General features: G+C 39.9%; 2 protein-coding genes across 2 annotated transcripts in view; one reads left to right on the top strand and one right to left on the bottom strand.

The window, feature by feature from the left end:
• Positions 1 to 10,885, bottom strand: part of COL4A5 (collagen type IV alpha 5 chain) — a 191,899-nt gene extending 181,014 nt beyond the window's left edge. The window contains exon 1 of the mRNA XM_058658440.1: positions 10,465 to 10,885. Within this exon, the coding sequence (XP_058514423.1) occupies positions 10,465 to 10,545 (81 nt within the window). The 5' untranslated portion in view covers positions 10,546 to 10,885. The remainder of the gene's footprint in view (positions 1 to 10,464) is intronic.
• A 1,421-nt stretch (positions 10,886 to 12,306) lies between these two features.
• COL4A6 (collagen type IV alpha 6 chain) overlaps positions 12,307 to 13,203 on the top strand; it is a 323,388-nt gene continuing 322,491 nt past the window's right edge. Inside the window, exons 1-2 of the mRNA XM_058658671.1 lie at positions 12,307 to 12,528; positions 12,724 to 12,775. Coding sequence (XP_058514654.1) covers positions 12,518 to 12,528; positions 12,724 to 12,775 — 63 coding nt within the window. The 5' untranslated portion in view covers positions 12,307 to 12,517. The remainder of the gene's footprint in view (positions 12,529 to 12,723; positions 12,776 to 13,203) is intronic.

Below are 13,203 nucleotides of genomic sequence, written 5' to 3'. Positions count from 1 at the left end.
ACACCTAAACAGCACACATGAGACCTGGGGGAGAGTGGTCGAACTTGCTGGGGAGTTGCGGGGTACTACCCTGCTGTGACACTATTCCTACCCGTGAGTGTAAGAACTGGAATTGGGGGCATACCAGTCCGGGCAGGGCTATAACACCTGTTGGCATGCATGCAAGCCGGATTCAGGGAAAGCCAGGCTGGACAGACTATGCCTACTGATATATGCATAAGCCAGAGTGGGTGTCAGTTGGTTGGGCTTTGTCACAGCATCAGCTAGCAGATGGTACCTCAGGGCATAAACTCTGTCAAGCTAAACTGCAGAACCACCTGGAGAATGCAAGATCCATGAGTGGGAGTGAGTCCATAAGGGAAATAGCGGGCACCTCTCTAATGGGCTGCAACTATCACTGGTGAGCATTGAAACTAGGACTACGGGTAGACATGGCTTACCAGTGTGGACTGGTAAGTGAGGCTGGCTAGGTGATCTAGACTTCAATGCCAATTGACATGTATGAGAGCAGAATCAGATGTGGGACACACTTGTCCAGTCTGCCGTACATACTGACAGACACAGAAATCAGGGCAGGGAGCAGGACTGGTGGGGGTTATCACAGGTCACTCCAACTAGGCTACAACTCCCACTGGTTTGCGTGAGGGCCAAATGTGCAGTGGGCAGGATCAGGCTGGACTGCAACACCCATTAGATTGCGTAGAAGATAGGGCTAGAGGCAAAATTGACCCAGCAATTGCAACTACTAGTGCGGGTAGAGGTAGATTTGGCAGACGGAATGGGCTGGACACTATATTGACATGCGCACACAGGAACCAAATCTAGGATCACCTCAAATTAGGTGTCTTTGAGAATCCCCTCAACTGAACCGCTGGACTCGAAACTCCAAACATAGAGAAAATTGCAAGTTTCCATGGTCTGAGTGTGGAATACATGTTTCAGAGCTGGGCCTCCTTAGTGGCTTAGACGGAGCAGTGGACAGCATGTCCAGATGCAAATGGAGAATTTGGCAGTACACAGGAGCCTGCAAAGGACACCTGGTACAATGATGGATGGCAGAACAAACCGATCAACTACCCAGCCAGGAGTTAGCAGTAAATACCTGGGCAAACGGAAACTCTAAGTTGGACTGTGTCAGCCAGTGGAGTCTGGAGAGATTGCAACATGAGAGGAGTGGCGAGATTGTAGCAATACAGAACTGTTGAACTATCAAAAGTACTTGAGCAGCACCCTCACAGCATGCCCCACATCTGCTCAGGGGTGGTTGGGATGCTGAGTGTGGCTTCTCCCCTTACCTCTCCCCTACCATCAGATACAGTAATGAAACAAGTGAACGCAAAAACAATGGTCTCACCCACTTTCCTCTAGCCCTTGACTCTTTGCACCCTAATCAAATATGTAAAAATTATCAAAAATAAAATATAAATTAAAAAACAGCAATTTTAACATCACAATTGTTTCTAAATTGATCTTATGGAAGATTTCAAAAACCACAAAAGTTTTCGGTAGAAACTGACAAGATGTTTCAACACACAAAATGTATGTGGAGTAGCCAATACAATATCTAAGAAATCAGAGAAGGACAAATCTGAAGGATTTACAAACAAGACTTAAATAAATGTAATACCAAAATAATTAAGACATTGATACTGGCATAAAGATGGACAAATGGACAAGAGAATAGAGGGTGCTGGATGTGGACATACACATTCAATTGATTTTTCAGTCGTCATCAAACCAATTTATTTAAAGGAGATTTTCTATTCAGTACATGGTACAGGAAATACTGCATGTTTACGTAAGCACAGCAGATCTAAATATAAAGAAAAGATAATATCTTTGAGAATCAAGGGTTTTCCAGTTTTGTTTGTTTTGGTTTTTTGTTTTTTTTAGACAAGAGACAGCATGCACCTGAAAGGAAATGAGCATGATGGAGCTTCCTAAGGCAGGTAGAATTGTCCTATATTCTGTGTACATCACTTCATATAAACTACATCTCAATAAAATATCATAAAATGAAAAAAAAGTTCATAGCAGCTTTAACTTGGGTAAACCACCCAATTTTTTGTCAAAACAGTGTGATGTCATTCAATGGAACACTACTCAGTTAGAAAATACTACACCATGGAGACACATCATAATATGGATGAATCTCAAAATAAAGAAAGCCAAGACAAAGGATGTGTACATAGCATATAGTTCTAGGCCTGTGATTACTTGGGAAGAGGTCTAACAACAGGAGCAGAGAGATTACAAACAGTAGTGGAAACATTTTGATGTGATTTAAATGTTAATTATCTTGAAAGGAAGCAGTGATAGATTAACACACATGATGTGTCAGAACTCAAACCACACTCTAAATATGTTCACTTAATCGCATGTGAGTTATATCTAAAAGATGCTTTACAATTACAGAAGTAAATCCATTCAATAAGAATATCTCTGGGCCTGGCGCAATACCCTAATAGCTAAAGTCCTAGCTTTGACCATGCCCAAGATCCCATATGGGTGCGGTTTCTAATCCTGGCAGCTCCGCTTCCCATCCAGCTCCCTGCCTGTGGCCTGGGAAAGCAGCTGAGGACAGCCCAAAGCCTTGGGACCGGCACTCGTGTGGGAGACCCAGAAGAGGCTTCGGGCTCCTGGCTTCGAATCGGTGCAGCTTAGGCTGTTGTGGCCACTTGGGGAGTAAATCAACAGATGGAAGATCTTCCTCTCTGTCCCTCCTCCTTTCTGTATATCTGCCTTTCCAATAAAAAAATGAATAAATCTTAAAAAAGATATCCTTTCTAAGCAACCATAACAATAGAATCTCAGTGTTAGAAGAGACTTCATAGGAAATACAGTCATCTCTTGACAACCATAAGCGGTTCTAGGATATTCCCCACAGACACCAAAATTGACGCATGCTCAAGTATATTATAGAAGAGGGTGTAGGATTTGCATATTGTCTTGTATATCTTAAATAATATCTAGATTCTTATGATACCTAATAAAATATAAATTGTATGTAAATCACTGTTGTACTGGGAAAGATAAGCCAAAAAACTATGTGTTCAGTACAAGTGCAACTTTTTTCCCCCAAATACTATGTTTTTGTTCTACCGTTGGTTAAATTGTGAATGTAGAAATGGAGGATTGACTATACTAATAAAATAACATTCACAGTATATTCAAGGACTTCCAGTAAAGAGATACTACTAATACTAAATAGCTTAATTACTGGAAATCTCACAGAGGAGTTCCTGTAATTTAACCTGTTGATTCTAGGGCACATCTCTTGCTGGTATACAAGCGCATCTATTCTTAATCTAAATTAAACATACAGGCAAAAACTTTTAAAAACCAAGTATTAGGTCCTTTAAAAAGTTCACAGAGGTGGGTGCTGTGGCACAATAGGTTAAATTGTCATTTAGGGTATTCACATCCATAACAAAGTCTCTGAAATTGATTCCTGGCTCCTCCTCTTTCAATCAAGCTTCCTGGGAGGTAGCAACTTTGGTTCCTGCCTTCCACATGTAACTGCCTTCCCTGTAGCAGCCCTGGCTATTGTAGGCATCTGGGAGGAAATCAGCAGATGAAATATCTCTCCCCATACTCTTCCTCTTTCTTTCTTTCTCTCTCTCTCCCTCTCCTCCCTATCTCTCTCATTTTTTCAAATAAATAAATGCATTTTTAAAGACAGTAAAAAATATAATTAAAAGATGAGTGACTTGGTACAAAAAAAATTTGAAATCCATAGCTACATACACCTTCCACCATATAAGAACACAGCAAGAAGTTGCCATCTATGAAGCGGAAGTCAGGCCCTACTAGCCAGAGAATCTGCTTCTGTCTTGGGCTTCTCAGCTTCCAGAATTAGGAAAGAATAAACTTCTGTTACTCACAATACAACTAGTCTAATGTATTTTGTTACAATATCCCCAATATATCCGGACAGTCTCACTGTTAAAATATCCCCCAAGGGTTTACAAACCACAATGACACAAAAAATTACGAATGCCCCTTCAGCTTTAATGTGTAATTATACAGGTAACATTTGTCACTTGTTCAACTCCATAACATTTAGTCTCCCAGATAATACATCTTATATTTAACAAATGCACATATGTCCTATAAATCTTGTGATCAACTGATCCTGAGGACACTATTGGAGTTGTAAAACAGGAACTGTTTCTTCTCCCCCCACTCTATCCCAGAGGAAACCTTCTTTATTTCATTCAGATTTTCCCACCCTCTAAATTTTAAGGGAAGTGATGCACTTTGGCAGGAAAGGGTTATGTAAATGATTGGTATAACTCTTCTTTCATGGTCATATTCTACTTGCCATTCTACTGGTATAAGCATACATAGTTCTAACCAATGGTTCAAAAGGCTGTTTGTTTTCTTCAGAGCAGAGGTATGGGACACCTAATAAAGTTTTCATAGCTGATTAAAAGAGTACACATGTGTTTGGCATTGTGGTATAGCACAGTAAGCCACTACTTCCAATGTTGGCATTCCATGTTGGCACTCCAGTTCAAGTCTTGGCTGCTAAACTTCCAGTTCAGCTCCCCAGTAATTTGGGAAAGAAGCAGATGATGCCTCAAGTACTTGGGACCCTGGGATCCATAGGAGAGACCCAAATACTATTAAAACCATTTGGGGAAATGAACCAGTACACGGAACATTTTCTTACTCCGCACTGTCTTTCAAATAGATAAATGTGTTGAAGAAAATGAATGCACAGGAACAGTTTATACTCTTTTCACTGAATATTGTGGGATCTGCATGTGACCTCTGGGACTATGGAGCCGTTTTGCATATATGAAGGACACCATGCTGATAGGGTAACTTGACAGAAAATCACAAAACATAGAAATGGAAAGAACCTGTGCCTAGTGGTATCACTATTTGGTTAAATTACTTAACCATGGAGACATTCTACCTGCTGCAAACTTACAGTTATGTGAAATAACGAAAGTTCTTTATTGTGTGTCCAATTAGTGTCCCTACCCCTTGAGACAGAAAGCAAACTAACTGATAAAAACAGATGCCGGTATGCTTCTATTTGTCATGGAGAAACACTTCGGTACATAAATTGGATTGTGAGGTTATAGACAGACTAGAGGTTCGCCAAAGGAGGCAAGGTCCTGAAAGTCCTGTCAATACAGAATTCACTAAACAACTTTTCAGTAGTATTCTTCTCATAAGAACATCTCCTACTCCAATTAAAAAAAAAAAAACTTCTAGAACTCCGTTGTTATTCCATTAATGTCCCAGAATTACAAGAAAACCTGGAAGCAAATCAAGCAATTCTCCTACTGTTGATTGAACTACAAAATGATACAAATGCCTTAGAATCTCAGAGTCCTATTTTATCACCTATGATCAAAAGCTAGACTAGAACTTGCTCATAAATGGTGCTTTACTTTCTCTATAAGTTAATAAGTAGGTTTCAGTATAACAAGTTTAAAAGTTAAAAATTAAATTTAGTAAAACCCATTTCGTTCATGATATGTGTCTCTGATGGCCTCTAATTATCAAATAACAAAGGATTCAAAGTTCACACTTCAACAGAGTAGCAAGTGCCATCACATACTACTACCCTTTTGAGTAAAGACCAGCAGAAGCCGTTAAAGCAACAAAGGGCAGCTGGATGTGGAGAGATTGTGAAGGTAAATAAACTTAAGCATTGATGCATAAAATGAGAACCTGGTTTGTTCAAATAAAAGGAACCTGTGTGCTATATACATTAAAGATTCCTCTTCAAAAACCTCAAGTATTACCAATATTCAAAAGAAATCTTTACAAAAAGATTTAACCAAGTAGCTAGGTGGCTCATTTATAATTTTAATTAGAAAGAATATCTGCTGCAAAACTACTGCAGTTTCTTCATTACCAGTGTCACAAAGGGGTTAGGTGAGGTAATCACCGCATTTGAAAAAGGAAATCATTAGAGGATAGGAACAAATCAACCAACCAACTGGCAGTCTATTGAGTGTCAATTCCATAGTTACTGTTATCAGATAGGAAAAACATTATTAAGACTGTCTCATAGGTATTCGTCTATACTACTGATGGAATGATAATCAGTGAAACCATTCTAGAAAGCAATTTGGCAAGAGTAGATCCCTATCGTTCAGAATCTTAAAGTTCAGCTATTCATATGCCACCTGGAAGAGTCATAATGTATAACACTTCATGATTTTGCAGGGGAATACATTTGAACTTCTCAAGCTGCAGCACTGACAAAGAGGCAGGGAAGTCATTTGGCGAGGATATGCAAGAAGAAAGCAATCAACAATTAACAGAACAAAGTTCCTAAAGTATCACTAAAGGAGAGATCAAAGTGAGGGACACAGTACTAGGCAATTACAGTGTAGGGGCTAGTGAAGGGGTGGAAATGAAGGAGATAAAGCACTTCCATTTCAGGTATATTCACAAAACTTTCCTTGGGGGAAGAAGGACATGTCAGTGGATTTGTAAATTAGACCTTTGTTACAGGTGGGAAGAGCTCAGCAGTAGAGGCATTCATGGAAGGCAAGCCCCACTTTCAATCCAGGGGGAAAAGGAAAGACATGCATGGTTCATAACTTCAAATTCAGGCTTTGAGAATGCATAGCCTAGGCAGTTATTGTAAAGAGTAAGGAAACACAGGGCAGTAATGAACTTAACATTAGAACCACATCAAGCAAGCAGTTACAGAAAGAGGTCATACAAAGATCAGCGGGAATTATTTAACTTTCCGACATGACTTTCTTTTCCTGTTACCTAGCATATATGAAACAGGAACTGAGGCAAAACTTTTGAGCAGGTTTGGGCTCAACTGCTTTGATTGAAAGCTGAGCCAAATCACTGGTTAATTGTGTGAACTTGGGCATCAGATTCCTTGCATACAAATGTATGGAAATTGAGTTCTATACATAACAAGTTATAATACAATTATCACTAAAAATCTTATTATAATTTATCTGTTGATATAGCTTTTTTAAATATCATAGTCTGCTGCATGTGTCAAAGACTTAAAAAATACTGATGCACATTAGCTCAACAACTGTCCAGGAAGAAGGCAATGATGATAGAACATGTTTTAAAAATTCAAAAGGAAGTGAAACTACTTCTTACAATGACTAAAAGTCTTGACATCTTAAAATACATTATACAAATTGAAGTGATAACTAAATTGTGGTGTATATAAATACAAACAGTACACAAAATTTTCAAATAAACTTTTAAAACAAAAAATAGCTATATGGGAAAATGCATAATAAATAAAAAAATATTAAAATGTAAAACTATATGTGGAATAATTTAGCTTACTGTTTACTTTGAACCATTTTTAACAAGTGTATTTAAAAGAAGGAAAAGCAGCAAAGCAATGAGGAGTTATTTCTAGGGTATTTACAGTTATGGACATTCTTATTTTCTCCCATATGTGTTTCTATATTTTCTAAGTTTCGAACATTGAACATGTATTATTTTATTACCAGTTAAAATCAAATGTAAACTCATTGACTAAATGAACAAAGAAACGATTATTGCCTAGTTAATAATCTAAAAGGAAGAACAGATAAAACCCCTTGATACAAAATGCATGTGAGAACAAATACATGTTGATACTCAACTCGGGAGGATACATGTTACAAACTTTCAAAGATGGGTACACTCAGCAACTGATATGATAGTGAAGGAAAGACTCATGGGAACATTTGCATTGCCATAAAAGTCCATAAAAACAGACCTTGTTCCATTTTATCTGTTGTATCTGGCACAAAATGATTTTGTGGACAATATACCTCCATGAGGGTAGAAATAGAACATAAATATAATCCTTGAGTAGTTGTTGAACAAGTATCTAATGAATTAATGTAATTGGGCATAGACTTGGATCTGTAAGACTCCAATAAAATATAGGGACATAACACAAACGTAAAGCTCAAGATTTCAGGTAAATTCACCTAGGCTAGAATGCAATAGATATACTGTGAAACACACTGAAATCTAAGGTCAGATAAGGAAAAAGACCACATTAGGACTTTAAAATTAAAATACTTAGAAGATAATATGGTAAGAAATGGAAATTCATTAACAGGTTATAACAATAATAAAATATGAAATTTGCCAAGCATTTGCCATGTGTATTCAAAATGCCTTACCCATTTTTTTTATTTTATGATTTAAGTAATCTGTGAGACAAGTACTACTCTCCCACTTTTGTCAATGACACAATAAGACTCAAATTCTGTTGGTATAGGGATTCCACCTTGTCCCTCCTCTTCCTTCCTCCCCATCTTCCCCTCACACTATTTTCCCCTATATTATTACAGTAGTATAGGCCTTTAGTAACAGTTACAAGCTTAACATTCTGCCATTCAAGTGTATCATGTGCCTGTAGGCATAGGCAATGGCAGAAAATCCAGTATCAAATTGTCAAGGTATATTTAACAGTTTCATTAGGGAGCAGGGGTGCATACTGTAGTGTATCTTCACTTCCCCGTGTATTAGTCTCCATTATTCAGTTCACCTATGAGAATATATGTATATACTTTTATCTATATTTCTATTTGTTTTGTATTTTGCATGACGTTTGTCTTATATCAGAGAGACTATATCCTACCACACAACCTTACTGTGAAGGTCATTGCTGGTGTGTTAAGCAGATACCATTCATATTTTTGAGGTGATTGAAACATTCGCCTACCTAGAACATTGATGTGTGAAGCAGCAAAAGCAAAGCCCTAGCTGAACAGAGGCACAATATCCTAATGATAGGAAAACCATATAAAATGTTCTTGTAAAATTTCCATGCAACAGAAAGGGAGAAATGATTGCTTCATGATGCCCAGTTGTTACTTTAAGAATTCAAAAACACAAGTTTGCTCCCAACATGTGTCAAGCACAAAGAGAAATTTCATTTGAATATAAATTGATGTATACTGTTGCTATACATTGCTGTATAATTAGCGTCTGGCATTCATTTCTGAATAGCAATATCAAAAGAAAAAGAAGATAAATATTTAATCAGAGCTCCATAAAAATATTTGCCCCTGGGGCAAATGCCATAGGCCGCAGGCACCAGGGAGATGCTTTTAAAATGAACTGTTTTCAACAACAGAATTGTACTTTAATCCAAAGGTCTGTAAACCCCACTGACTGGCGCAACTTTGTCCATGAAGATTTTGTACATTAAAAAAAAGCAATTTTGAATCAGCTATCTACTTCAATGGAGAAAACGATGACAGTCCTAACTTAAAATATTTGAAACGTGTGATTTTTGCAGCAGATTTGCAATCCCAATTATCTTGTGCTTAGAGTAAGATGAAAGTTTGCATACCTTTAGTACACACTTTTTGAAGGGGAACCAGGTCAACGTGATGTAAGGCATGCTGAGTGCAATAGAGAAACTAGACAAGTAACTCAAAAAGTGGACCCAAATAAGCCATAACACACACACACACACAACAATCACTCAACTATGAGAAGGCTTAATGATCACACATTACAGTGTTTTAAAAGCTATCTATTATGACTACTCAAACAGAACGTTTAAATAATTTGTAATACGTTTAATGTTTTAGAGGTTAAGTGAAATTAAAGATGATGGGTTTCAGCCTGGAGAGCCTTTTTCTCTGACACAGCCATTCATTCCTTGGGCAGTGGGTAAAATTACCTAGACACCTTTCTAGGAGATAGTTCAAGATCTTTATTCTATATTCCTAGATCTGGCTGGAACTTTTTTGCTCTTTTTCACATTCATATCCACTCCCACTCTACTCCAGAAAGCTCATTTTCCTTTAAACAAGAGAAATATTTTCTTTTAAATAGTTAATGGGCAAATTCTCAAGTTTGTCAGATACCTTGTTGAATGAAAATTTTAAAAAGTTAGCAAAACTCATAACTTTAAAACAAAAAAAGACACAATAAGACCTGAAGCCTGAGGCCCTGTGCCTTTGCCTCTCTCTGCTGGGTATGACACCATAGCATTTGCAACAAAGATGTCAGCAGGGGAAAACAGGCTTTCCTGACCTCAGGTTGGGGTAGGTGCACGTTGCTTTAGGACACAGCAAGAGAGCTTGCTGCATTTTAGAAGAACCAGAATAAATATTAAGCTATAGGCAAAGCTTCAAGAATGCGTGGGCTGAGAACAAGTCGCGAAAAGTTAGCCGTAGGCGAGGGAACACAGGAGAAATTTTAAATCTTCCACCAGAGCCTAGTGATCCATTAACAGTCATCCCCAACACCGGTTGAGCTCCTACCCCTACAAGAAGGAGCTGCAAAGCAACAAGCAGCCCTATTTTTAAACGCTCAAAACTCTCCGCTGAACTTCAGAAGGGTAGAGTTACCAGCCGGTTTCTTTCCCAAACAAGTGAGAGTAAATTTGAATCCCCAAGGCCGAAGAGAAAGTACAGTTAAAGGGACAAGCTGTGAATTCAGTGTGAGAGTGAGGTGATGGGGGGCGGGAGGGATTGGAGGGTGAGAACTTACCGCAGCCTCTGCAGGCTGCTCCCATAGACTCAGGGCCAGTAAGAACAAGCCGGCAGCCAAGCGGACTCCACGCAGTTGCATTCTTCTCCGGCTCCCGCAGTTCCTTCAGCGCCCACACGAAATCCCCGACTGACTCTGATCAACTGACATAATCTTCAAGGGTTTGCTGGGAGAGAGCCAGAGCCGGTGAGGGACAGCGAGGGCGTCCCAATTGGGCCGGTTGGCTTGGGTGAAGAGAAAGAAGCTTTTTAAGAGTAGAGGAGAAAAAAAAAAAAAATACCTATCTTTTCTTTTCCCCTCCCCTTCCTAAAGCCGGTCTCTGGGGAGCACTTTTGCCTTCTGTGGAGACTTGCAAACTTTTTCCTCACTCAAGTCTCATAGATCTACTTTCCTTCCTCTCTTGCCCCCGCACCGCCCCCTCCCCACCAGCACCGGGGAATTTGAGTATCATTCCGCCACAGCTTTGGACTCCACCAGCAACCTGCGAGGGAGTGACGCTCAGTTATTTGGGGGAGGGAAACTTCCAAACCAGTTGACTGAGCAGCAGGAGTCACAAGCAGGAAGCTTTCCTTTTTTTGTTTTTTGCACCTTCTCTTGAGGCTTCACTTTCCAGTCCTGTCCCACTCTTATTAATGTGAGCCCCAGACCCAAATACAAATAGACCTGAGCAGGGACTATTTTTTCCAGCGGATGGATCTCTAAGAGACTGTGCTTATTGTTAATCATTAGAAACAAATTTTGATCTCTGTTCCTTGGGCTGCTGGTCTTTGCCTTCAAACGCCTTGAAGGACAATGTTTCTACATAAAAGCAGAATCCGTGAACATTCTAGAAATTGTAGATAATAGACATCTGCTTATATAAATGAAGAAGTAAGAAACTTTAAAAATTATGACTGCTTTATGCATGCTGTGTTGCATATAAACTTTGGGAGCATTCAGAGATACCACTAATTATAACGTCACATGATAGCTACACTATAACAATATCTTTTTATTTACCTACTTTGAATGTCATAATTAATATTGTCCTCCTATATTGAGCTAACATAAAAGGTATTGAATACCCTTGTAATTTTGTCTCAAAGATTTTAGGGGAAGTAAATTAACTTTGGTTCAACTTTCCTTAGAATTAACACACATACAAAATCGAGAATATTTATAAAGGGTTGGTGGCAATTGAATTGGTGTTTCCCAAGTAAACTAACTTGAAACAGGACTTTGATAATTCTGATTTTTGAAAAAAATACCAAAAAAAAAAAAAAAAAAAAGAAAGAAAGAAAAACAAGAAACACTTCGTGTGGACTTCTTGGAGTGTACTGAAGGAATTTGCTGAAGAATCCTTCAGAATACTTCTGTTATCACAATCCCTAAGTTAAACCACTTTAGTGTCTTTCTAGGGTTTCCAACTATTTCATGTGGGACCATTTCTCCTTAGGCTCTACTGAGCTTCAACTAGATTTCACAACTCCAGAAACTCCATCCCCTTCCCAAGAACTTAGTGTATAACCAATTCGAATGAGAACTATATGTGTTCCAATATGTGAGCACTAACACTTTGGGGCTCATCTATGTAGCTGTAATATGGCTAAATCTGTTTATGTGTAATTTAGCAATGGTTTATGGAAATCTACGCTGTGTGTATGGCTTCAGTCTCCGTGTATAGGTCCCTGGGGGCCTGTGCATGAACCTGTGGAGACTCTTGAGACTTTTGTGGTTTGAGGTGCGTGAGAGTGAGACACACAACCCGGTGTCCAAGGTGGGGGGGGGCGGATGATTGACACCAAGCAGCCCCGCCCCTTTCCCCTCCATTCCTTCCTCTCCTGGTGCATGGAACTATCTCCAGAGTGCAAAGTTGTAGCGGGCACTGCGGAGCGTGTTTCCCTTTGGGACGCTTCTTATCTGGAAGCGGGGTTTAGTTTTTTTTAAACTCCGGCGCTTCGCCCCTCCCTACGCTGTCCTGAATAAGGAAACAGCCGCCAAGCATCAGCCAGAGCCACACAGCCACACTGCGGCTTAGCAGTCTCCCGGGACCAGCTCCGGAGGAGCCGAAAGCATGCACCCTGGGTGAGCTGTTGCTGCCCTGAACTCTCCCCCTCCTTTCTACTTGGGTCTCCTTTGCCAGGCCGGAGTAATACTCAGGATTTCTGTCATTGCAGTGAAATTGGGAGCAGGCATCAAAAAGGGGTGCCGGAGCTCCCCTCAGCCTCAGGATCCCGGAGCTCAGAAAGCACAGATTACTCACCCTCTTTCCCCTTTCAGGTTGTGGCTGCTCCTGACTACATTGTGCCTGACCCAGGAACTAACTAGAGCGGTGAGTCTCTCCCTGCCTCTCCCAGCCCTCCCCACTCACCCCCCAGCCCTCCCCACCCCTTCATCGGCCCCGTCCCCTCCTCTTCCTTCGACCCTCCTCTATTGCCCATCTCTTGTGTTCCTGTTAGGGGGTTATAGACAATTGCACCAGGAAGCAGAGTTCACACCACTCTCCTTTTCTAATGGTGTTCCTGGAAAGAAATAACATAGGGGGGGGGGGTGGGGGGAATCAAGCTAATTCCCCTGGGATCCAGGCATCTCTTTCTGTCCAAAACTTTATAATGGCTTGGACAATTAAAAGTACAAGACTAAGGATGCCCACATTTCTTTCTGCGCCTCCTCACGGACAACTTAGTTTCATCGACATCTGATGCTTCACTCTGCATAAGATTTTCAAAGCAGAAGAAATGCAATTTTTCCTGCTTTCCA

Source organism: Ochotona princeps, chromosome X (assembly GCF_030435755.1).
Source record: "Ochotona princeps isolate mOchPri1 chromosome X, mOchPri1.hap1, whole genome shotgun sequence".
Taxonomy (NCBI): domain Eukaryota; kingdom Metazoa; phylum Chordata; class Mammalia; order Lagomorpha; family Ochotonidae; genus Ochotona; species Ochotona princeps.
This window is presented reverse-complemented; position numbering and strand designations above follow the sequence as displayed.